At 38.7% G+C, this 27,333-nt stretch overlaps 1 protein-coding gene across 1 annotated transcript in view; it reads left to right on the plus strand.

Moving 5' to 3' along the window:
• MYO9A (myosin IXA) overlaps window positions 1-27,333 on the plus strand; it is a 272,260-nt gene that overhangs the window by 202,696 nt on the left and 42,231 nt on the right. The window contains exons 25-29 of the mRNA XM_036734161.1: window positions 1,219-1,318; window positions 16,335-16,447; window positions 17,734-17,891; window positions 21,817-22,040; window positions 22,699-22,815. Coding sequence (XP_036590056.1) covers window positions 1,219-1,318; window positions 16,335-16,447; window positions 17,734-17,891; window positions 21,817-22,040; window positions 22,699-22,815 — 712 coding nt within the window. The remainder of the gene's footprint in view (window positions 1-1,218; window positions 1,319-16,334; window positions 16,448-17,733; window positions 17,892-21,816; window positions 22,041-22,698; window positions 22,816-27,333) is intronic.

Consider the following 27,333-nt stretch of genomic DNA (forward strand, 5'->3'; position numbering starts at 1 on the left):
TTAAAAACCTTACCATCATATGATACATACTTAAGAAGCAGTTGGCTTCTCTGACAAAAGGCCTGCCAAGCCGACCAGATGCCAGCTAGGTGGACAGCCTTCCATGCCACTAGAACCCAGGTCTCTTCAAATGTTTCTTTCAAGATACCATATGGTTAGTTAGCTCTCTCTAAGTTGGTAAGCAGTCATAGAGTATTTTTTAAAGATGCAAACTGCTTTTCACCACCTTAGAGAGCAACCCAGATGAAAATGACTGAATTATTAGACACAAGAGACTCAGAATACTCATATTTGGAGGAAGAATCAAATCTTTAAGGACAGGGAAGAGATCTTTAGCAGTTATTCAGTGTCTTAAAGTTTCTGGCTTGGACTGGGTGATTCTTGTGGTCTAAGAATTAAACATGACAGTAATAAGCAGACAGTCACTCAAAATGTGCCAAACACTTTTCGGGGCAGTAGTGGGGAGAGGGGGGCAGGGAAAGAAGGGAATTTAAAACAAGGTTAAAACAAGATCGTTGACCTCAAGGAGCCTAAAGACTTGGTGGAGAAAACATGTATGTAATGGTTAGAGAATAATATTAAAATAACAGTATATAATTAAGACTTAAATTATGTAGCAGTAGATATAAGGGCAGTAAGGTTTTAAGAGAATGTCTGGTGTGGTCTGTTAGCAGACTAGTGGTATTTGTGAACAGGAATGACCCAAATTTTAATCAAATAATCTTAAAGAGTTGTACACAAAATAAATAAGAGTGGGAAATTGACATTATATAGCCATTCAAAGAAAATTTGAGATTTTTTTTATTCAGTAGCCTTTTGAAACCACTCTTTATCAATACTAAAATAACCTTGTGCTGCCTAATTTTCCTTACCTAGATAATGCTTTCTTAATTTTTCTGTGCAATTTCTATGTTCTCCTTTTTCATTCAGCGTCATGCCTCCCTCATGCCATGGGCTTAGAAACCTGGCTGTGTATTTAAGTTCATGATAAAGTATACTATGATTACTTTCTGAAGCTCTGGTAGCTCAGTATTTTCAAGATAATTGTTGATAACAATAGAAGCCAAGTAAAAAAGAAAAATAATTTGGGAATTATGGAAACTCAAAAAGTATTAATGGGTGAAATTAATAAAATTATAGTACTTGTCTAGATAGTTTTGCAATAAGTCTTTATAGGAAAGAATCTTCTTGTAGTTTGTCTAATTATGTTGTCTTAAGTTTCAGTAAGGAATATTTAAGCCATGGAAATAATCAACTCCACACAAGAGGTGAACCACCTAGGAAGCCTGTAAAATTGACTGGGCCAGGCAGAGGAGAGGTAAGCAAAAGGCTTTGTTTATTCTTTTAACTGAAACAAATTTGTGTTGATTTGGGAATTATTCCACTTCCTGACTGCCTCTTATTCTACCCATCTCCATTACAAACATTTGTGACAAAAGAACTGCAAAGTAAACTGATGTGCTACTGAGTAAAGGCATGCTGCTGGCAGGGGATCACATTCAAAAATGTCAGTAGGGCAAAATTGGACAGTTTATACATGACTGTGGTGAAGCATTGACGCTGAACCACATGAAAGGTAGACTTGATTGCTCCATTGTGAAGTCCAGCAGCATAGATTTCCTGACATCTGTTTCTGTCCTTTTTCTGAAGCAATGCGTGTATTCCTTTTTGTTTATCCCAACCCCTCTACTGCTCCTAATGGATATGGTGGGGTGGAGGGATGTTTTAAGGAATACATTAGCCCATGTGAGACCTACACTTTGATGCCTTGCATCAGCAGAATCTCCTTTTTAAAAAAACAAAACAAAACATTGTTATGTTATCTGTTTTATCATTTGGTCAAGCAGGTTGCCAGACCGGCCCATAAAAAGAAAGCTCGCATGGCGCGGACGCGCTCCGATTTCTTGACTAGAGGTACTTTTGCTGATGGGGAGGGGGATACAGAGGAAGATGATTACGATGACATTATTGAGCCCCTTCTACCCCCTCACCAAGCTTCTCACCCCGAGCCAGGGCATTCAGCGAGCCTGGGGCAGGCCTATCACAGTGACTCGGAAATGGTAATTTTACAACAAATATAAGGGAAACGGAGTAATCAGTTGTGATGGGAATGTTCATTGCTAACCTTTAGCTGTACTGACACCCTCCACTGCTTTTTTTCCCTCTCTTTAATGATTTTGTAAATGGAAAGCCTCAGTGAACATAGCAAATAAAGCAGTATTGTATGTTTTCAGTGATACAAAAGCACTTTCACAGTGGGTATTAACTCATGAAAAATGTTAAGATTCTTTGTAGTGTTGCTTGAAATCACTCAAGTCTAACATACTGAAGTTTTCTGTTAGCAGTTTAAAAATGGGAGAAGGGCTGAGATATGTAAAGAACTATGGCCCAACCTATAGCTGAAATGTATGTTCTACTCATTTAATTCCCTTTATAACATTAATCACCCTACTGTGTCCAATCCAGTGTGCTTTAAACTTAGCACGTCATCTTTTTGGTCATTTTTCAGCAAAAGAGCCTATACCAATACTTTTAGCTAACAAGAAAGACTAAAAAATATGCTCCTTACACCCCTCCCCCAATATTATGGCTATGGTCATGAGTGTGGCATTCAAATAGTATTTTAATAAGTTATTATTATTCTGTGAAGTATCACTCACATATAGACATGTGTATCACATGTATATTAATAAAAGAATGGAACACTTAAGTTTCAGTTAATTTCCTTTTTAGCCACTGGTCTCTTATATCCCACACTCAGTACTTGACTTACTGTGAGAGGAAAGTTTTAGAACGCTCTTGTCATTTACTCAATGAGTAATTTCACTTTTAAAACTTTTTAGCTGATACTACAGTTTCTATCTACATAGCCCTAGAAATTTGAATGCCTTCCTAGTCAAAGATGTGGTTTTGAATTTCTTCTTTTGTCCAGAGTAACAACTTTAACTTTAAAGTAAGTTGGCAGTACGTTCAGTTTTTAAAATATCCATACTGATGGTCCAAGAAACAAATGGAAAAAGACAGGAACCATTCAAGTTGGCCATCTTGAACTGAAGTTTTTTAGAAACAAAAAAAGGATGAAAAATGGCAATTCTGATATAATCTTTTACTGAGAAGGCATATATGTAGAGAGCTGGAAGAGATTTCAGCTGTCTACTACAGTCTCCTCATTTTACAGGTGAGGAAATTGAGGATCTAAGGTCAGGTAGTCTAGGATTGTCAAAGGAGCATTGTTGTTAGATTAAAAGAACCTGGGTTCAGTCCCTGTCTCTGACACTTATTACTTCTTATGACTTTCAACTAGGCATTCTATCATTAGAACTGACTTCTTTTCAGTACTAACAGGTGAAGCCTTATTAGAAGTAACTCATATCCAAGTAAAAAATAACCAATCTAATCATATAGCCTATAATTGAAGTCGAGAATGGACAAAGGAAAGACTAATTATTGTGAAAAAGCCTTTGCTATCATTTTCAAAAATTAAATATAAATTTATTATTTTGATTTTGATTCTCTAATATTTAGACCATGGCAGAAAAAAATTCAAATTGATCTATCTGGTAAGATAGATAAGATCTGGTCATATTGGAAAAAAGTAGATTTGTTCCTTAAAAAACATGAAATCAATGTATGTTACTGCTGTTGGATTCCTGAGTGTTTACCCTTTTACAAAGCATTAGTTTTCTTAGCACTGAGAAACTGAAAGGGAATGGGGCTCACTGCTTAGAGGATTCTGTACTTACAAAATTGTTCCTCATCACTTGGGAGCTCTTCTTGTGATTCTTCTATCCACCTAGTTTGACCATCATTGCATGCATGTAGATCTAGACCTCATCGGTGCACATTCATCTCTTTGCACTCTCTTACTAGCTCCTTTTTTACTGTTGGATACAGGTGGCAGGGTAAGTCTTTGGTGGCCATGTTTGTGGAAAAAAAACTTATTTAGCAAATGCTAGTGACAATGGATCTTGTGGTGGGAGGGACAGGCAATATGAAGGGGTGGGACTTTTTAATATAATGTGAAAATACCCTATATTCCATTTGTGTCTTGATTTATAGGTACAAGATTGAATACTAATCCTTTCTTTATGTCTGTTGAGTTTATTGAATGTAGAACCCTTCTGTTATTTCAAAAAGCCACGTTTACAGGGATCAACTTTTATTAAGAGTGTTTCTGTTTAGCTGACCTATCTGACTTTGTGACAAAACAGCCTACAACAGGAAGTGCTTAACCATTAGGAAGCCTGGAATTTGTCTTTTTCCTTAAGTTTCAATGAAACTAGTTGACCGAGATACTGAATATGAAGCAAATCTTCCTTTGTAGTGGTTGTCCTGATAGGAAGAATAAAGCAGTTTATCACAAATATGTCAATTGTTAATTACCTTAGAGTGTCATTAATAGATATCAAGAATTGGTTAATCATTTGTCACTTGCTTCCCAATGAAAGCGATCTATTCAGTACTATCTATGATCTTGCTGACGATTTTTAAAATTTTTGTCTTTCAAGGATCTACTCACTATGTATACCCCTGTCACTCAGTTTTCATGAGACACTAAGCCAGCTTTCACCTAACTCAGGACGAATGACAACTTCATAGAATCACAGATTTATTGCTCTAAGGAATGTAAAAGTCTTCTTCCTTCATTTTACATGTGAAGAAAAAGGCTCGCAGAGGCTACTAAACAGTATTTTGTAAAAACAAATTTTACTTGTTTTATTGCCTTTTGCTTTCTGGGCAATGAATAAGCTGGTTAAAAATCATTTCTCTTCTTCTTTCTAATATTGTTAAAACAATCTTCTCTTTCTTGCTTGGTCTTCTGTTTTTCTGTCTTTGTACTGTCTCCTTCCACTCCAAGATTTCAGTAATCACCTTTATTCTTATGACTTACACATCTAATAGCTCCAATCCAAAAGTCTTTTAATAGATTGAGATTCAAATTTCCAACTTCCTTCTTTGTATTTCCATCTAGATATAGGATGTAGGTTTAACACATTCCACTCTTCATAGATGTTTCCTCACAGGTCACGTAATTTGAATATTTGTTTCTAAGATTGATCTCGAATTTGTATCCAAAAGGGCTAATGCCAAGTGATATTTATTCTCCAGTACTCAAGATAAGCTTCATGAACATCAGATTGTAGCTCAAAGTTAACTTTACTAGGTATTTGTTTGTGTGACAGATTTGTAATTTGAAATTCAGATTTAAAGTAGGTTTAGTTTCAGAGTTTCCCTACATGAGACTTCTAGATTTATAAAATTTTTATCTAGCCCTAGAAGAGACCTCGGAGACCATCAAGTCAACCCCGTTCACTTTATAGTTGAAACTAAGGCCCAGGGCACTTGCAGGATTTGACTGAGGTCATACAGGTTGTAATTGTAAGAGGTAGAATTCAAACCTCTGCCCTCTGACTCCAGAGCCAGTGGTCCTTGCAGTGTACCAAGCTGCTTCACTTTGCAAACTTTAGAATTCTTTAGGTAAATGTCAGTTATTTATAAGAAGTACCCAGGTAGCCTGTGGCGTGCGGTCTTAGTAGAACCTAGGTTACCTTCCAGCCCGGTTTTATATGCCAGAGTATTTCTTAACTTGTTAGGTCAGTTGAGGAGAATTGAAAATTGAAGAAGAAACTTCAGTTTTTTAGCTATCTTGTAGTTCCTATCTATATCAACATTGTCTAACAGAATACCATCTCGCTTATGGAGTTTTTGATGTCAGAGATGCGTGTTCATTTCAGCAACCTTCTGGTTCACTTTCTAAACCAGAAAATGTGCCTTTTGCAAGTTCTCTCTCACATCAGTCACATAATGACTATTTCTGTTGAGTCAGATTGGGCTTGCAATACAATGAAGCCCCCAGAGCTTTTTTCCAATAAATTGCTACCTGCCTATCTTGTGCATATGAAATATATGGTTAAAGAACTTAGACTGAGAATCTTTTGGGGGACGATAAGCCATTGTCTAGAATCTTAATTCCTGCCAAGATATGCACTTATAGGAATCCATAAGCAAATACTGTCCCCTACCCTGAAATATTTGACAGCATTGAAAACCTTTTGTTCTCTAGGTAGAATCAAAGAATTTTAGGACTGGAAGGGACCTTAAAGATCATTTGGTCCAACTACCTCATTTACAGATGAAGAGACCAAAGAAGTTATATAATGTACCCAAGATCACAGCTGATAAGTACAAGAGATAAAACTCACTTCTTTTGATTTCCAGACCTGTGTTTGGTGGGTGAAATGAGTAGTTTCTACTAGAACGTCATTTGTTCCTTATATCCACTTCCATGGATGAAAAACCTATGAATTCTTTGTCCAAAATTTTGTTCCCTCCTTTCAATGTGGGCAACTTAAGTATGCAGGGTTTTCCTTAGTACATACCTGGTCCTGGTTTCACCTTTATTTCAGAAATCTTTGGCCAAGGATATTAATTACACAGAAGACCAAGGGTCTTCTCTTACCTTAAATATATGACTTCACAGCCCATATTCAGTATACTGTGTAGAGCTAAGTGCCTCCATAGGCTTTTTGCATTGGATATTTCACTACCTGATATAATAGAGCATCAATAATTTTCTTAAAAGTGCCTTCATTCCCATCTAGGTGGCACAGTAGATAGAGCACTGGACTTAGAATCAAGAAGACTCATCTTCATGAATTCAGATCAGGCCTACTAGCTGTTTGATCCTGGGCAAGTCACTTCACACTGTTTGCCTTGGTTTCCTCATCTGTAAAAGAGCTAGAAAAGGAAATAGCAAACCACTCCAGCGTCTTTGCCAAGAAAACCTCAAATGAGGTCACAAAGAATTGGACCCGACTGAAACAACTCAATGATAATAACAAAATAACCTTTATAGGTTCATTCTGTGCTGTAGCTCCCACTAGTCTTCTGTATTCAGCGGAGTCAAAAACCTTCCTCTCAAATGGAGGTGGTACTTGAGCTGAACCTTGCAAGGAGTTAAAGATTTCAAGAAACTAAGCTGAAGCAGGGTGAACATTAGAGGCATTGGGAATAGTCTGTGCCATATTTCTGAGGCAAACTATGCAGTGTGGTGTGAGGAGAAGAACAACTAAGCTAGTTTGGCTGGAGCACAGTGTACACAAGGAAGAGTCATGTATCATCAGCCTAGAAAGTTGGAGCCTTCCTCCCCAGCCTTATCTTTTGCTGCCCTCTCCTGGAACCTTCCGTGCTGATCCTGCACACACCCTCTGGCCTCTATCTTCCATTACTTCCACTAAGAGTCCAACCTGTTCCCCTTTGGCATTCTCTCCTTTCTGAGTACCTACAGCCCCCTTCTTACGGTATTTATGATAGAAAATACTTTGTATCTTTTTATATTCTTTACAAATGTCTCGTACACAGTTGGTGCTCAAGAAATTTTTGTTTTCTATTCCATAGTTGTCCTTAAGCACACTCTAAAAATCTAAAATCATACTCTCCAGACTAGAGCTTTATAGAAAATAAGAATTAAGTAGCAACAAGTGATTATAATTAATTGAGCAAGTTACTATCATTACCTTATATAGTGTTTGCACATTAGACATTTTGAAATTACTAATTATAATAATTGCTAAATTAAAGCAGTAAAAGATAGTGTCAAACTTTCAATATTTCCACAAGTTATTTTTGTATTATTTCTCCATCAGTCATTTTAAATAATATTTCATTGTTCCCCAATTACATGCAAAAACAGCTTTTAAAATTCATTGGTTTTGAGGTTTGTTTTGTTTTTTTAAGTTTTGAGTTTTTATTTCTATCCCTCTCTTCTTTCCCTTACCCCTCCCTGACACAGTAAATAATCTGATGTAGGTTACACATGGGTAGTCATGTAAAACATTTCCCTGTTAGTCATTTTGTGCAAGAAAACTCAGGAAGGAAAGAAAGGAAGGAAATGAGTGAAAAATAGTGTGCTTCAGTCTGTATTCAGACAACATTAGTTCTTTTCTCTGGAGGTGGATAGCCTTTTTCATCGTGATTCTTTTGGAATTGTCTTGGGTCATTGTATTGCTGAGAATAGCTAAGTCTTTCACTGTTCTTCATCTTACAATGTTGCTGTCACTGTTTACAATGTTCCAGTTCTGCTGATTCCACTTTGCATTAGTTTGTGTACATCTTTACAGGTTCTTCTGAAATCATGCTGTCTGTCATTTCTTATAGTGCAATAATATTCCATTACAATCATGTACCACAATTTGTTCAGCCATTCCCTAATTGATGGGCATCCCCTTAATTTCCAATTCTTTGCCACCAAAAAAAGAGCAGCTATAAATATTTTTGTACAAATAGGTTCTTCTTCCTTTTTTAAAAAAATCTCTTTGGGATACAGACCTCGTAATGGTATTGCTGTATCAGAGGGTATACACAGTTTAGTTGCCCTTTGGCCATAGTTCCAAATTGCGCTCCAGAATGGTTGGATCAGTTCACAACTCCACCAACCGTGCCTCAGTGTCCAAGTTTTCTATTTGGCCTTTCCAGTTCAGGGTTGAAGTAGAATGTAAGTGTGACCCTGAAGACCAGATACACCCCTCTATGGACCTTAGAAACAGGTGTAGACCTACCCCCTCCCTCTCCTGTAAAAGAGGTAGGCACTATTAAATTCTCCAAGGTTTCATGTGGACCTTAGGAAATAAAGCAGACCATTATCCTCTTATCTCCCTACCACTGAAGTGTGGAGCTCAAAAGATGAGAAAACAATCTTTTATCCCAGGTAATTTTCTCTGACCTCTTAGACCTCTCCTTATCTGCTTTGTAGAGTGAATACAGCAATTGGCATTTATTTTATTTATTTTCTATATTTTATAATTGGTCTTTATTCTGTATATAATTAGTCTGTATGTACTGACATATGTACACATCTCCAATAGAGTGTAAGCTTCTTGTGAGTAGGTATTGGTTCAGTTTTTGATATTTATATCCCTAGCACTTGATGCATAGTAGCTGCTTAACAAATGCTTGTTGATTGATTAATGTACCGAACTTTCTTAGCTCTTTTTTTTTTTTTTCAGATCACCTGGCAGTTTTCAGATCTGGAATACATTTGATAGCATTGCTTATTTATCTTATCTAAAGGTTGTTTCCAGGCAAACATCTGGATAAGCTACATATTATCTGTAACATAGCCCACAAGCATTGCAGTGAGACTTCATTAAGATGTCTTGTCTAGACTGGTTACTAAAACTTTAAGCTTATTATACAGAGTAAAAACTTGCTTTTCTTAGTATCTTAAGCACTAGACTCCTTAATACTCTCTCTGGATTCTGAAGTTCACACAAAGAACATGCAGGTGGTTCCCATATTTCTGATGCCATATTCACAAGTCTGTACAGTTAGGAGCTAAACCATGAAACTATAAGGTACCCCATAAGGTCACTTCCATTCTTCTTCCACTGCCAGATGGAACCATGTTTAATTCAGACTAATGAGCTAGATCTCTAGGCAGGCACCTTAAAGAACTTTTCTTATAAATCCTTTCCTATGTTTGATGATTTAAGAGCTTTCACAGATAAGCAATGCTATCAAATGTATCTGGATTTGAAACTGCCAGATGATCTGTAAAACGATATAGCTGGAAAAAGAACCCAGCAAGTTGGGCACATCAATCAGTCAATAAGCACTTGTTAAGTACCTACTGTGTGCCAAGTATTAGGCATACAAATATCAAACATTGAAACAATCCATGTTCTCAAGAAGCTTACATTCTATTAGAGATGTGTACATATATCAGTGTATGCAGACTAATTATGTACAGAATAAATATCAGATAGTTAAGGGAGGAGGGTGCCAGCAATTGGGAGGATCAGAAAAGGTTTCATTTAAAAAGTGATGCTTAAGTTGTGTTTTAAAGTAAGAAAAAGAGGAGGGGCGGAGCCAGGATGGCAGCTGGAAAGTAGAGACTTGCTTAAGCTCCCCCGCAGGTCCCTCCAAACACCTATAAAAATGGCTCTGAACAAATTCTAGAGCTGCAGAACCCATGAAATAGCAGAGGGAAGCAGGGCTCCAGCCCAGGACAGCCTGGATGGTCACTGGGAAGGATGTATTGCACGGAACTGGGAGCAGAGCAGAGCACAGCCCAGCGTGGGCCGCGCCAAGACCAACCAGACAGGGAGCCAGGTGGAACAGGCCCTAGCTCCCTGAATCAGTGAGCTGTGGCAGTTACCTGACTTCTCAACCCACAAATGCCAAAGGCAACAGAGAAGGTTAGTGGGAAAAGCTGCTGGGACAGAGTGAAAGGAGTTTGCAGTTCGGCCACTGCCCCGGGGGCAGTGGAGGTGATGCAGCTCTGAGGCTGCTTTCAGAGCTACAGCTGCAGTTGCCTCTGGCCCCAGGGCCCACCTGGTAGGAGGAATTAAGCAGTGGATTAGAGCAGGACTGCAGCTTTGCCCTGCCTGGATCTGGGCCACAATCCTGGTTGGCAGTTCTTGGGGGAGGAAAAGCACTGGTGTGGCAGAGCTTGCTGTGTAGAAGTAGCTCTGAAAATAGCAAGGCAGCCCCTCAAGCCTGGGACAAAGTACTCACTACTCTACCAGCAGTCATACCCCAACAAAAAACTCAAGGGTTAAGTAGTTGGCTGGGAACATGAACAGGCAGTGAAAACAAACTCAGATTCAGACTCAGACTTTGGAATCTTTTTTTTGGTGACAAAGAAGATCAAAACATACAGCCAGAAGAAGTCAACAAAGTCAAAGAGCCTACATCAAAAGCCTCTAAGAAAAATATAAATTGGTCTCACACCATGGAAGAGCTCAAAAAGGATTTGGAAAAGCAAATTAGAGAAGTAGAGGAAAAAGTAGGAAGAGAAATGAGAGTGATGTGAGAAAACCATGAAGAACAAGTCAATGACTTGCTAAAGGAGACTCAAAAAAATACTGAAGAAAAGAACACCTTAAAAAATAGACTAAGTCAAATGGCAAAAGAGCTCCAAAAAGCCAATGAGGAGAAGAATGCCTTGAAAGGAAGAATTAGCCAAATGGAAAAGGGGGTCCAAAAGACCACTGAAGAAAATACTACCTTAAAAATTAGATTGGAGCAAGTGGAAGCTAGTGACTTGATGAGAAATCAAGAGATTATGAAACAGAACCAAAGGAATGAAAAAGTGGAAGACAATGTGAAATATCTCATTGGAAAAACCACTGACCTAGAAAATAGATCCAGGAGAGATAATTTAAAAATTATCGGACTACCTGAAAGCTATGATCAAAAAAAGAGCCTAGATACCATCTTTCAAGAAATTATCAAGGAAAACTGCCCTGATATTCTAGAACTAGAGGGTAAAATAGAAATTGAAAGAATCCACCAATCACCTCTTGAAGAAGATCCCAAAAAGAAATCTCCTAGGAATATTGTCGCCAAATTCCAGAGTTCCCAGGTCAAGGAGAAAATACTGCAAGCAGCCAGAAAGAAACAGTTTTGAGTATTGTGGAAACACAATCAGGATAGCACAAGATCTAGCAGCTTCTACATTAAAGGATTGAAGGGCTTGGAATGTGATATTCCGGAGAGCAAAGGAGTTAGGATTAAAACCAAGAATCACCTACCCAGCAAAACTGAGTATCATGCTCCAAGGCAAAATATGGATTTTCAATAAAACAGAGGACTTTCAAGCTTTCTCAGTGAAAAGACCAGAGTTGAATAGAAAATTTGACTTTCAAACACAAGAATCAAGAGAAGCATGAAAAGGTAAACAAGGAAGAGAAATCATGAGGGACTTACTAAAGTTGAACTGTTTTGTTTACGTTCCTACATGGAAAGATGATGTGTGTGATTCATGAGACCTCAGTGTTAGGGTAGCTGAAGGGAATACACACACACACACACACACACACACACACACACACACACAGGGCACAGGGTGAGTTGAATATGAATGGATGATACCTAAAAAAAAAATAAAATCAAATTAAGGGATGAGAGAGGAATATATTGAGAGAGGGAGAAAGGGAGAGATAGAATGGGGTAAATTATCTCACATAAAAGTGGCAAGAAAAAGCAGTTCTGTTGGAAGGGAAGAAGGGGCAGGTGAGGGGGAATGAGTTAATCTTGTTCTCATTGGATTTGACCTGAGGAGGGAATAACATACACACTCAGTTGGGTATCTTACCCCACAGGAAGGTAGGGGGGAAGGGGATAAGAGAGGGGGGATGATAGAAGGGAGGGCAGATAGGGGGAGAAGGCAATCAAAAGCAAACACTTTTGAAAAGGGACAGGGTCAAGGGAGAAAATTGAATAAAGGGGGACAGGATAGGAGGGAGCAAAATATAGTTAGTCTTTTACTACATGAGTGTTGTGAAAGTGTTTTACATAATGATACATGTGTGGCCGATTTTGAATTGCTTGCCTTCTTAGGGAGGGTGGTTGGGGAGGGAAGAGGGAAGAGAATTTGGAACTCAAAGTTTTAAAAGCAGATGTTAAAAAAAAAATTGGTTTGCATGCAACTGGGAAATAAGAAATACAGGCAATGGGGCATAGAAATCTATCTTGCCCTACAAGAAAGTAAGGGAAAAGGGGATGGGGGGCGGAGAGTGAGGTGACAGAGGGGAGGGCTGACTGGGGAACAGGGCAATCAGAATATATGCCATCTTGGAGTGGGCAGGAGTGTAGAAATGGGGAGAAAATTTGTAATTCAAAATCTTGTGGAAATCAGTGCTGAAAACTAAAAATTAATATATAAGTAAATAATAAAAAAAAGAAGAATATGGAAAAAAATAAAGTGAGAAAAAGATTCTTTGAGGGAGTAGTAAGGGTAAAGTTCAATCTGGGAATGGGTAGTGGCTAGTACTAAGGCATTGAGACCAAACCAGAAGTGGAATGGACTGCCCTGAGAGGGAATAGGTTCCCCCTAATTGAAGGTCTTCTAACAAAGGCTGGATGACCATTTTTTAAAAGCATGTTTTAGAGGAAATTTTTTCAGGAATAAGTTGAACTAGGTGGCTGCTGAAGTCCCTACTCTGATGTTATTGTTCTGTAATGATAATGTTAGGTAAAATAGTAATGGAGGAATGTTCTTGTTAAGTTCTTCAACTGATCAGGCATCTCAAACTGGATGTCCAGTAGACATCTTAAATTCAGTATGTCCAAAGCAGAATAGGTTATTTTTTCCTCCTAAACTCCCCTGCCTTCCCTTTTACTGTAGAGGTCAGAACCATCCTGCCAGTGCCTCGGGCTCCCAACATGCACCTCATTCTGGATTCCTCACTCTCTCACTGTTCTACTCCACCCCACTCTATATCTAATCTGTCACCAAGGCATGCCCATTTCACCTTTGCAACATCTGCCAAATATGCTCCCTTCTCTCCTCTGACACTACAACCACTCTATTCCAATCCATACTCACTATGCACCCTGATTATTACAATAGCTTGCTGATGGGTCTGCCTGCCTCAAGTCTCCCCACTCCAACCCATCCTCCACTCAACCACTTAAAGTGATTGTCCTAAATCTGAGGTCCAACCATGTCACTCCTCTACCCAAAAAAACTCCACTGGCTCTCTGTTGCCTCCAGGATCAAATACAAAATCCTTTGTTGGCATTCAAAGCCCATCATAACCTAGCCCCCTCCTACCTCTCCAGTTTTCTTCTACCTTATTCCCTGGCACATACCCTTTCATTCAGTGACACTGGACTCCTGGCTTTTCCAAGAGCCAGACATTCTATTTCTCAGGTGCAGGCATTTTCTGTGGCTGTCCTTCATTCCTGGAATGTTCTTCCTCCTCAATTCTACCTGCTGACTTCCCTGGCTTCCTTTAAGTCTCAGCTAAAATCCCATGCTCTACAGGAGGCTTCTCCCATTCCTTCTTAATCTTTCCCTCTGTTAATTATTTCCTGTTTATCATTTATGTAGCTTACTTTATATATATATATATGTATATATACATATATACGTATATATATTTGTCTTTGTGTAGTCTCCCCCATTAGGTTGTAAGCTCCTTGAGGGCAGGTTATTCCTCTTTTTAATAGTGTCTGACATATAATATGCAGTTAATTTATGTTCGTTAATTGATTTATTAATCACATTAAGGTGTCTAATCGTTATGCAATAGGAGTGAACTAGCATGGTTAGTCTGTAGGAAGTAAGTGTTTAAGGGGAAACCAGGTAAGGCTTTGCTTTTTGCAAGGCACCTAGTGTGGCATGAGATTCAGAGTGACAACAAACTGTTGATCAAGAGGCTTTCTTCTCACTAGTTGGTGTTAGCAGGCCCTGGCACTCAGCCCCCTGAACATCACTAGAACAAATTGAGTAGCCATGCGCCGTATTGCAAAGTGAGAGATGCTGCAACTGGGAACACCAGACATTTTTGTACATTTTATTTAAATAGTACCTTTATTCAACTTAGCTAAGCAGTTAACAAGTAAATATTCCCATATTACAGATGAGAGATGTGAGATAAGTGTAAGAGGACTTGTAGTTTTGACTTTTGTTTTCTAGATCCCTATAACATTTTCATTGTAATTGAAGGTCAAACACACTTAACACCTTTTTTCAACATAATCCATGTTAGGAAACAGTTTAACTATAGGGAAAAAAATTGTGAAATGATCAGGATAGGACATTATATAGCACCATATCCATTATCAGAATTAGATGAGAGTACTGGAATTCCCATTGATTATGAGTCCCTTCAATTCCTTCTCTAATGTTTTGTCAACCTAAAATGATCATCATAGCAGAATCAATTTGTAAGGCTTTAATGAAGCAGCAGTGACATTTTTCTTCTCAAATACCCAATGCCAAGTTTGATTTTACAAATGAGCATTGAGCCTTTAGGCCAAAACAAAACTAACTTGCAAGGCTCCTTCCTACTGGATGGGCAAGGTTAGAGTGGCATGCCGTTGGTCACCCTCAGATTTGTATTCAAGCCAGTTATTCTAGTCTGAGTATTGGGCAGCTTGAAGGGGTTAAGGGGGAAGAAAGACATATTGAGGAGAAAGTATTGTTTGGGTAATGGCAGGAAGCTGTTGTCATGGTGGTGAGTAGACTTATGTACTGATCTGTAAAGAAGCATTCGATTTTCTTTTAGCGTATCCTTGCTCCACCACTGCTTCTGTTTCCCTCCATCCATCTCCCATTTCTATAGCTTCGTGACCTAGCCCCAGCAGCCCCTACTCCTCCAATATACATTCAGCATTTTACCAACTTTCTGTGATTCATTTTGTTCTGCTCTCAAGAACAAGTAACTTGTATGATGAAAGATACCTTTTTTTATATTCTAAATAATGTGATGCTTTCTCTCTGTTTCTGTTGATAAAGAAATAGGTGTTTGTTTTTACCAGAATGAAAGGCAAAATTAAAATGTACTTAAACTATGGGAAAATACATGGGTAACCTAAGTGACTTGTATAACAAGTGGCCATGTAAGAATGACCTGTATTTATGTAGCACACCTATAAAACACCTTTACATATGATACTTGATGGTTAAAGCTCATCTAATCCAACTTTCTCATTTTACAGGTAAGGAAATGAAGCCAAGAGACTTAATTGTTTACTAATAGTCACATAGCTGATTAGTAACAGAGTTGAGACCAGAACTCCAATCTCCTGTATTCCCAGCTCTGTTAGACACTTCTCTGAGTCTCAGTTTCCTGATTTATAAAATCAAGGTGTTAGACATAGTCTAATTCCAGTTCTTCCAGTTCTATAATTCTATGATTCTATTATAAATTGATTTTTATAAATAAAACTGGAGAAAGTATTATTCTCATATTAGAATCCTGGCACAGTATGAATGGATGGGAAAAGACATTTCCAAGTGATATTTCTGTACCTAAGTTGCTAATTCAATGAGAGTATTTGTTTATATTTCTTTTTTAAAATAAGCCACTAAATAGAGCAACCATTTTAATTTAATAGTCAAGGTTAAATTTAATTTGATATTTAATGAGACTATACAGCACAACACACTTCAAGTTCTTGAAATAACCTTTCACCAAGCTTCCACAAATAAAGGGTGATCTATTAAGAGGCAATTCTCAATTGTACTTAGCTTTTGAAAAGTCTGTGGAAATTTTTTACCTGTTCAGTAGAACAGGTCTAATTTTGGAATTAGCATGCAAATAAAGATCCCGTGTTTACCTGGACCAAAAACATGAGCCAATAGGCCTACTTTATTGCTCTTCAGAGGGCAAACTCCCACCACACACTAGATCATTGATACATGACTTGAGCCTCTGATCAAGTCTAATGTTTCTTTGTCTACTATTAATCATATTTGTTTATTTTCATTTCATTGCTGTAACTTCTGGAATTCCTATGTAGTTCCAAGACTTGTGTTTCACTTTAAATGTTGTCAAGTAGTCATTTAATTTTAAAGTCTTTCACACCTGTAATTATTACAGACTTTGCAGCGTTTTGCTTCAGCAGAAAGCCAAACAAAGCTCCATAAAACTATGTCTCAAGGAGAGATTACAGAGTTAACAGCTGTACAGAAGATCTCAGTTGCTGATGGAAGGTATGCTGGGTATATTTGGAGTTGATGAACTAAAAGTTTGGACAAGAATAAGTGCAATCCACTGAATGACATCTTTTGCATAATAATTTAAATCCTTAATACTAACATTTTTTTTTCAGTTGATATTAAGACTCACTGTAAATAATAAAAATTGCCTTTGGTGGAAAGTTGAGGTAGAAGTGTGGTATTGTGGAAGGCATATAGAACTAGAAACAAGGAAACTTCAGTTCTAATAAACACCAGCTATGTGACTTTGGACAAGTCAATAGATTTAACTCATTTATGTAGTGCTTTCATATTAGACCTGAAGTAGACTTTATAGATCAATCTTGTTCAGTTTCCTTATTTGATGAGGAAATGGAGGCCAAAGACATTGTGATTTCCTCAAGGTCTCAGTAGATTTGAGATTGAGACTCAGATTCTTGATTCCCTTGTGTCTTCCACTATACAAGTCACTTCTCTGGGTCTCAGTTTCTTCAACTATAAAATGAGAGAGGATGAATTAGATCCTCTGTTAAGTCTCTTCCAGCATTAAAATTATGAGATTGTCTTTGAAACTTCTGATTTTACAAATGGAGCTGGAGAGAAGACAATATATATCTTGGCTACATTATTTAAATGTTTGAATTAATTTTGTGTGCTTGTGTGCGTGCGTGTGCGTGTGTGTGTGTGTGTGTGTGTGTGTGTGTGTAGAAAGAGAGAGCCTTACTTTGCTGTCTCATATCTTTTGCTTATGATCACAGTGTATGCTTTGGTAGCTTTGCCTCTACAGCTAGCTCAATTGCATGAAACCTAAAGACTTAATCATACAGAAAAGTTGTAGGTATCATTGAAAGGGGCAGGGAGAAGAATAAAAGTCTTTAATCATTCAGAGACTCTTTTGTTCCAAATGAAAATATTTACCCCTAGGTATGAGTTATGTTGAAGTGAACCCTTATTGAACACTTGAAGACTTGAAGACTGCATTTATGGAAATGAGACCAAAACCTGACCCTTAACCTTACTTGCCAAGTTCCAATTTCAGTGGCTGTTACAGAGTACTAAACTGGCGTAACTCAGTTCTGCAGTAGATCATAACTGAACTGGGCCCCAAACGTCTCTGGGTACCTGTTTACTGTCTTTGTAGTCTTCTAAACAGATGAAGTTCATACAGACCTCAAACTGAAAAGGAAAATTAAATATTTGTTCTTTTGGATCTTGGACTAAAATGACAGAATTAGATTACAAAGTGATTTTTTGGACAAACTCATTATAGATTTCATCATTTCTTTTCTTTTTTTAAATAGACCTCAAAGAGCAAAGATGAAATTCTGGGCAAAAGGCAAACACGGGGATAAGAAAGCTTCTAGAGAAAAGCTTGCCACTCCGTCAGAGTTGTTAGAGTTTTCTGCTGATCCAGAGTCAGGTAGCATTGATATGTTTGCTGCCCACCACCATCCTGAAGGTAAGACAAGAAGAAGGAGAGTGACTTTGTTATATGTTAATTTTTGAGAATGTTATCACTGTGGCATACAGAAAGGGAGTGCAGTTCACCAAATCCTTATTGGATAGGACAAGGATTATTAAATAAAAAGACTATAGATTATGTGCACCCATCAAAAACAGTCCAGGTAAACATGACACATTCTGTGTAACCAACAATTTCAAGGAGACTAGATATGATTCTTATCTTCATGAAAGGAAGAAGGTGAAAAGGAAAAAAAGGAGGCATTTTTTTTTCACTTATACAAGTAATAGAAGTAGTAGTCATAATAACAATAATGAGTAACATTTACATAGCTCTTATTATGTACCAGGTGCTGTGCTAAGCACTTACCAATTATTATCTCATTTCATTTTCACAATAACCCTGAGAGAGGTGGGTGCTGTTATTATCCCCACTTTACAGTTGAGGAAACTGATTCAAACATAGACTTAAGTGACTTGTCCGGGATCACACTAGTAAGTAAATGTCTGAAGCAGCATTTGAAGACTTGAGTCTTCCTGACTCTAGACCCTGAACTTGATCCACTGTGATACCTATCAGTGAGATAGAGCAGAAAACAATCCGTACCCTTGCTGTCTCCACTAACCGGGGTTTACATTGGTTCTAGTCCTGCCCCCATCCAGGAATGGAAGTCTGTCATTTTATTCCTGCCTGATTGTTTTTCTGCAGGTCAGTCTGCTGTCTCTCTTATACTGCCTTATACATTCTAGCTACTGTTGTAGAGCACCTTCCTAGCCAAAGGCAGCTCCTCATTCTTCTCCCAGGCTTCTCCTTTTTCCTGATAGTGCTAGGTGCCCCAGAGCCTTGCTTGAGCCCTCTGACTTCTAATTTTCATTCTGTTTGCCCTTTCTTTCCTCTGTTTCCCCAAGTTCTCTGTCTGGAAGCATGTTTTATGCTTGATTGAAATTTCAACAGCTCCCCTCTTAAGCCCTTTGAGTGCTAATCCATAGCCCAATTGCTTCATTCACCCCTAAGAAAGTGGAGAGAGCTGCCTGAGAAAGAAGTTCTCTTGTCTAAATGTAGTTTATGACAGGAAGAGACTTACACTTAGTCAAAGCCCAAACCTTTGATAGAGCTTCTGCTGAGCTGTCAAGAAATTTGAATGACCCTTAGCTGGAACTCTTTCGTGTTATGATCTACCACTCACTTACCTCTTTTATTAAGATTTTTAACTGTAAACTGGCTTCACTTTCTAATATTTCATACTCATCGGAAAGCACTGTGTCGTTAAACCCCATGTGATTCTGTAATTAATTCTCTAACCTAGGCTCTATGTTTGGTGTTTGGGATAGTTATTGCTATGCAAATATATCTGGAGCCCCCATCAATTGCATTCTTTACCAATAAAATAAACAGGATCTATCAGTAAAATGGCAAAGCATTTAATTGGAATACAATGACTAAGCAAATCACTTAGAAAAATCAAGATACCATATAAACACACACACATGAATCCTCTTGTAGACTCTCATTTCTGGTGGTAAGGAAGAGAATGCCCCAGTTTATATTCTGAATTGACTGCATTGTGGTTGGAAAATCCTCATAACGTCCTATACCTCTTTGCTACTTGACTTTCTTTTTTTTTTTTCTTTTTGCAGGGGGGAAGGAAGGGCAATTGGGGTTAAGTGATTTGCCCAAGGTCACACAGCTAGTGAGTGTGTCAAGTATCTGAGTACTCAGGTCCTCCTGACTCCAGGGCTGGTGCTCTACTCACTGCACCACCTAGCTGCCCCTACTTGGCTGTTTCTTATAGCTTTGTTGGCATGGTCCCAAATAATTTCTTGCCACTGCCATTCCACTTTGGTTCCAGTAATGCTCTGCTTTAGAAACTGCTCTTCACTGCTTCCCCATGGAGCCACATGTTAGTAGTGTTGCTATTTCGTGAGACTGGCTCAACGACAACACGTGTTCGGCTGTTTTGTAGTAAAATCTATGTCTGGCAGGCACTCCGAAAGCCAGTCTAGACCGGGATCCCATCATTCCCTAGGCAGGTAGTGTTGCAGCTTTGTAAATTGTTTTGAAGTTTCACTAACCCCTCAGAAAGGTACCAGACAATACTGGTGGGGAGAGGATGAAGTGGGAAACTCCCTACATCCTTGCCACTATGATGACATTCTCTATTTACCTTGTAACAGTCTTGGTACTCCTTCCCCTAGGGAGAGAAAGGAAGGCAGGTTGGAGACAACTTTTTCTTTTCCTTTCAATTCTTAATTTGACCAAGGGAAAGATTTTTTTGTTTGTTGGCTTATTTTATTATTCTGAACTTAACAAACACCAACACGTGTAATCATTTTCATTTCTTTGTACAAAGAAGAAAAGGAGAAGCATATTATACCTGAAATTATATGTCTCCTTTAGGTACATAATAAATTCAGTACATTAATGCCGGAGCTGTCCAGCTTATCTCTATTTTTCTTAAAACTCCTTTGTTTCTTTCCTGTGTGTTGAGAAAAATTCTTCATCGATTCTCTTATTCTTTTCTCTCCTTTTTGCATCACTATCTCTCATCCCCTTCAAAAAACAATGTTTTTTTAGACCTGCCTGGTAACCAATAAGTATAGTTAAGCAAAAAACAATTCATACATTGGTCACTTATGAAAATATATGTCGTTCTGTGCTTCTGGTTCATCACCTTTTGTCAATCTTCTGAAGTCATAGGACCAAAGGAGTTTTATACCATCACTAAACTGACTTCTGTCTATTCTGTTTTAGAGAAAAACAAAATCCTCCAAGAGAAAATTAGTCATAGCTAAGGTCTGTACTAGAAAGGAACACAAACACAAAAGGTGGTGCCTAAACACCAAATGATTTTGGAGAGGAGGAAGCTGATCACCAAAGATTTTAGCCATTCATTGCTGCAGGCAGTTAACCCCATGGGGACTCTAAGAACTTGGAAAGCCCCCACAAAGCCAAGTCAGGATTGTGTATTTTCCTAAAGCCTGATGAACCCTTTCTCCTCATGGCTAGCCTCTGAGCCAGAAACTTCAACAGTATCTCATTCCGTATGGAGACTTCCCCATTAGACTTCTTTTTTCCCCCTTTAGAGAATTCTTAACCTGTAAGGAAAAGAATTAAGACCCTCCCCAGTTCCTTTCTGACCTCTAGTTCTTTAAAAGGTATCAATGGGAATTATTTAAATTGGACTTTTACCTGATACCCTTGTAAAGAATTAAATGTCTCATTTAATGAGACTCTTCTGTCTCTCCATGACAAAACTCACAGTACTAAGCCTATGTATGTAATTAAAAGCTGTCACCTGTAAAGTTACCAGCCCTGATAAGCCACACAAAATTGCTTCACCTCCAGAGTATGCTGCATCCTGAAATTACTTTCTCTGACCATAATCTCCTGATCCACTGACTCTTTTCTTGCCCTCATCTTTCTCTTTTGCTCCTGTTCTTTTCTCTTCTGTCCTCACTTTCATCCTTACCTAATCTCGATTTTCTACCTCTTGAGAAATCAACTAAACTGCATCCCTGGGATATAAAAGACATGGTGGATACGATTGCTGAGCCATTCTCAGTGGCTGTTTAGATATTATGGAGACCAGGAGAAGCACTGAAGAGTTGGACATGTTTTCTTGCTTCATAAAGAAAATATTAAGAGAATATACAGTCCACAAACTAAATACCAACGAATTTACCTGTGGTTCCTGGCAAAATTCTGGAGAGGAATGGTTAGTAAACATCATTCTAGAAGAAGAAGCTGTGCTCAAAAAGAACCAGCATGGCTTCATCATGAACATGGAAAGACCAACCTCATTTCCTTTTTTTTTTTGACAGGTTTAATTGACTAGTAGATCAAGAGAATACCATAAATGTTGTTTACCTAGATGTTACCAAAACATTGGTGTAATTACTCATGCTATTTTTTTGGATTACAGAAATAGGGCCCCATAACCCAAGTCCCCCTAGGAGCCCAGACCTATCTGGAAACTGTAAGAAGGAATTCAAAGAGAACAAAGACCCTTCTCCAAAGGCAAAGCGCAAACGCAGTGTGAAGATAACCAATGTTGCCCTGGAGTCTGTCCAGTGGCAAAACGACTCTGTCCCAATCATAACAAGGGCCGGCGACTTGAAGAGCATGGATGAGTTTCTTCTAAAAAAGGTATGTTGGTCTCCTAAAAAGTTCACTGACGACAACATGAAGTCTGTATCAAACGCTCCCCGGGGCCCAGTCCACATGATATAGGGTAAGCTGGCTTTATTAGGGCTCTCACTGGGGCAGACTTTCCCCCACCAAAGTAGATTAGAATCCCTCTGTCACCTAGGCTGTGATCTTCAACAGTTGCCTAAGCTTTCTGCCAGACGTCTGCTGGTCCTCAGCTGATCCCTGGGCATATACACTGAAGCATGTCTGTCTTGGTTGGGGCCCTACCAGTATTTGTACTGTGATGTAGAACCTGAAAATCCACATCTGCCCGTTCAGCTGTGTGCAGCAGTGAGGCATTAGCGTTGGGCTTTAATGAAAAACGCTGAACAGATTGTTAGTAATGTGACAGGAATGTAATAGCTGGAAGCAAGCATCTTCCTGGCTGGCCAAAGCTTCTCAGTCCCTGGAATTTTCTTTGATTGGTACATAAAGTGAGTAAGCTTCATAAAAATATGTCACTTTGATAAATTAGAGGGTTGGAGCTAATGATAGCTTTGAGATTCTAAACACTGGTACATATAACTATACCATTTCTACCGTTGAAATGTGGGGACTTTTTAGTAATAATACAATTACTATGTAAATGTGAGCTAATTCTTTCTTTTGTTCCTAGATGAATGACTTGGATAATGAGGATAGCAAGAAGGATACATTAGTGGATGTTGTGTTTAAAAAAGCACTGAAAGAATTTCGGCAAAACATCTTCAGCTCTTACTCATCTGCATTGGCAGTAAGTGACTGTTCAGTGAGCAATTTAATAATAATTCAACAAATTGAAACATTGGGCCCAAGATACAGAGGTCCAATTGAACCTAGAAGTCTCCAGTATCCAGAACTCTCTTTTCCTTTATTGGAGAAGATGGGAAAATCATATTTACTGGCAGAATAATAGCTTTAACTTTTGAGTTCCTCATATAAAGTGTTCTTTTTCAGGTTTGCTTTTTTCTTCTTCTTTTGTAAAGACTGACTCTTTCTATTTCACTTATTTTGCAAGTACAAGGGCAACTCACAGGCCCAATCCCACAAGTGATTGGCATGGGAGCTTTAACCTGTTCCATTTCCACTTCTTAGTCAACCAGGTGACCCCCGTTACTCCTAGACCATATTGATGCCAGACTTAGTACAGGGGCCTGACTAGTATAGACCATTGCAACCTGAGCTCAAGAAATCTGCCAGCCACAGGCAAGGAGTTTACCACCATATCCAGCACTTTTTTCCCAAGAGATTAAAATCTTCTAGTAATAATTCTGCTTTGCCCAAAATGTGAAAGCGCATGCACCTGAACACCAAATAAATGTATTGTTTTCATTTTAGCTCCATGGCAAAGTAGTTCAGAGTTTAGGATTCATACTTTAGGTCTTCTCTGAGGAAAAAGAAGGTCATGGGAAACAGTTACTTGTGTATATATCACTTTAAGTTATGTAAATGCAAATGCCATCCCCCTTATTTTAAGGATGAAGAAACTAAAGCTCAGAAAAGTTAATTGATTTGCCAGGGTCTTGTGGCTAGTAAAGGCAGGTAGGTGGCATAGTGGCTAGCGTTCCAGGCCTGGAGTCAGGAAGTCCTGAGTTCAAATCTGGCCCCAGACACTTTGCAAGCTGAGTGACCATGGACAAGTCACTTAACCCTGTTTGCCTCGGTTTCCTCATCTGTCAAATGAGCTGGAGAAGGAAATGGCAAACCACTCCGGTATCTTTGCCAAGAAAACCCCAAACTGGGATCGCAAAGAGTTGGACACAACTGGAAAGCAATTGAACAGCAACAGTGGCTAATGAGAGGCAGAGGCAGGATTCAGACTCTGATCTCCTTCCTCCAGGTCTGGTGCTCTTCTAGTGTACTGGTCAGTGTCAGTATGGTGCTGTAGGTTTCCCATGTTCTCATACTCTTATATGTTCCCCATTTATTGTTTTAAATTATATTTTATTTTTTTCAGTTAGCAAAAATCCGCCTTCTTCTACCCACCCACTCCATCTTACCCCCTCCAGTTGTGATATTGTGCAAAGAAAAACAGAACCTCTTGTTACATATATGTATACCATGTATATACTAGAGACACTGTGAACTGAAGCTCTTCAAAGAATGGAAAGAGAGGGAAATAATTCACTGGGGGGAGGGAAATAAAGGTTAGGAAAAATTATTTCACATAATCAGGGTCAGCAAATACATTTATAGATCTCGATATATGGATTCATATTATTAATGTGTATACTAACATTTTAACATGAGGCAATATATATAGATACAGATTTACATTTGTCTTCACCATATTGTTGTCATTGTGTTAATTGTTGTTCTGCTTCTGTTCACTTCACTGTATATTAGCTCGTACAAATCTTCCCAAGTTTCTCCAAAACCATTTCCTTAATCATTTCCTACAGTCCATTAGCTTGTAAGCTCCTTGAAGGCAGGGACTGTCTTTTGCCTCTCTTTGTATCCTCAACATTTAGCACGATGCCTGGCACATAGTAGGCATTTAATAAATGTTTATTGATTGATTGATTTTAGTACAATAGAATTCTATCACATTGCTGTACCGTGACTTATTCAGCCGTTCCCCAGATTATGAGCGCCCCTATAGATTCCTGTTCTTTGCCTACCTTCCCTCTGATTCTCCTTTCTTCTTTCTCTGTTTTTCTTCCTACTTCCTAGTTAAGTGAAATGTACTTCTGTGCCCAACTCTGTGTGTGTGGTGTTTGTGCACATTCTTCCCTTCTTTGACCAGTTCACATGAGAGTGAAGTTCAAATTTCCCCCCGCCACGTGTATGTATAGATGTGTACTTGCTGACCCTGATTATGCAAAAATAATTTTCCCTGACCTTGCTTTCCCTTCCCCCACCTCCCAGTGTATTCCTCTTTCCCTGTCTTTCCAATCTTCTTTTAAGATCATCAAGACCTAACAGAACCACTCCCAGACTTTCTATATAATTAAATTCCTTCTGTGATCCCTGATGATGAAAGGGTTCAGAAAGGATGCCTGTATCATCTCCCCATATTTGAATGCGAGCAGTTTGTCCTTGTTGGTCCCCTTTCATTATTCATTTATGTTTACCTCTTTATGTTGCTCTTAACTCCTCTGTTTGGTCTTCAGAGTTTCTATAGTTTTTCATCAGGAATACTCGGGAAGTCCTCTATTTCATTAAAAGTCCACTTTTCCCTTGTAGCATTATACTTAGTTTTTCTGGGCAAGTTATTCTTGACTGTAAGCCCATATTCTTTGCCTTCTAGAAAATTGTATTGTGGTTTTTCACTCCTTTATAGGGGTAGCTGCTAAATTGTGTATGATTCTGATTATGCTTCTCTGCCTGGGAACACTACTCCCAGGGGAAAGGAAGTTTCCCTTTCAGTCCTCCTTGGATCTGTGACCTACAACTGAACATTGAGAAACAAGGCTTCCAATTGGTACCTGTTACAAGTGTAGTATCCTGGTATATGTGGGGTAGGGAGGGGTGCCGGAGGGGGAGGTGCAATGTGGATCTAGATTCTAGAACATCTCTTGCTTTGATTCAGAACCTCTCCCTGGACACAGAAAATACTCTGTGTGCAGTATGCGCCTGGTGAGACTTGAACCCTCATGTTCACAGATCTCTCAATCTATATGTGCCGACCTGGGCTAGAAAAATGTCTCAATGTGACTTTTTCTGAATTTCCCTATCAGGGCTCAGCCTGACATGTTTTCTAGGTCTTTTGGAGGAGTTAGAGGACAAGTTAGTGCAGAACTCACATACTACTTACTTCTACTCTGCCATCTTAGCTCTATACCTCACCCCCTTTTATTGTTACTGTTCATTTTGTCTGCTATAACACAAAACACTTCATACACACACACACACACAGTCATAAACACATATAGACATATGTGTATGTATACATATATGTGGCTGTGTATAGGTATTGCTAGCCCCTAACCTGATCCTATTCTCCAAAAGTCTCATCTTCATCACAGCAGTTCCACTCTCTACCCTGCTCCAGAAAGAGAGTAAATGACCTTTGCCCCAGCCCTGCCTCTCTCTGTGTGGTCAGAAGCATTTCATTAGCATAAGAGTTATGGTTAATATGTATATACTCACCTAGAATAACTGATCCCCCACGTACTAGAAAACCCTAAACCGGTCATATTTCATTGTGCACCATTCACCTTACCTTGATGTAATGAGTTTAACCACCTTAGTAAATATACATATAGACACTGAATGTAGAGCTTTTACTCTTTGGTACAGAATCGATAAAGGAATAAAACAATATATGTTAACATCAACCCCCATAGGCTGAGCATCCTCAGTTTCTTCCAGAATAGGCAGGTTCTGCCAGTTTATAGCCACACTTTAAATCCAGGAGTTCTAAGAAAGACACAGTTATCTTAGCCATAGGATTGCTTCCATGTTCTGGAAATGAGCAAAGAGTTCCATGCAGTAAGACACAGGCCGTGGGAAGCCAGGGTCAGGATTGGAGTTGGAGAAAACTCAGTAGCAAGGACTCCCTCAGTACCACTGCTTTTCTCTTCATGGACCTTTCTGAGGGAGCCTTTGCTATGCTTTTTCTGATTACTTCCTGTCTCTGTTTATTGACTGGGCTGTATAGGACTCTAGTCAGGTTGTTGATGACCATAGGCTGTGAGAGTGGTGGGGGATAGAAGAAGGGTGGGCCAGACAGAGATGGAGACTCTCTGCCCTGATCACCCTCTTAACATCTCTTCCTGCCACATACACTTCATTTCCACCCTGAAGTGCTTTTACGTTCTTTTCATTCTGCCCCATCTTCTTGAACATGACTACTCTCAGAGGCTTTATGAGTTTGGAGGCAGAGGGGTCAGCCTGAGACAGAGTTTGTCAGATGGGTTCTAACTATGACCTTTCTTATGGAGTTAAAGGCTTTGAGCTAGAAAATTGTTATTAGTATTGTCTATATACTTGGAAATGTGAAAAAAGTACTTTATAAAACATTAAAGCAAAGTGTAAATGTGAATTGTTAATAATGTAATGCCACATTTAATATTCAGAGGTAATAAGCCATCTTTACTGTCACATTTCTTCCCTCTTTTTGTTCATTTCATGCTTTCTCTCTCCGCTTTCCATTTTTTCTGTTTTAAAACCACAGCTGTATTACTAACAAATGCTCCCCCCTAGCAGCATGTATTAGACAGAGTTGATAAAGAAACTCTTCGCTGGCCATTGAGTGGAAAGAGAAAAACTAATTTTCATTCCTCTAAGCCAGCGTAACTGCCTCATAACCCTCTTGGACTAAGACTGT

This window comes from Trichosurus vulpecula, chromosome 8 (genome assembly GCF_011100635.1).
Source record: "Trichosurus vulpecula isolate mTriVul1 chromosome 8, mTriVul1.pri, whole genome shotgun sequence".
In the NCBI taxonomy this organism is placed as follows: domain Eukaryota; kingdom Metazoa; phylum Chordata; class Mammalia; order Diprotodontia; family Phalangeridae; genus Trichosurus; species Trichosurus vulpecula.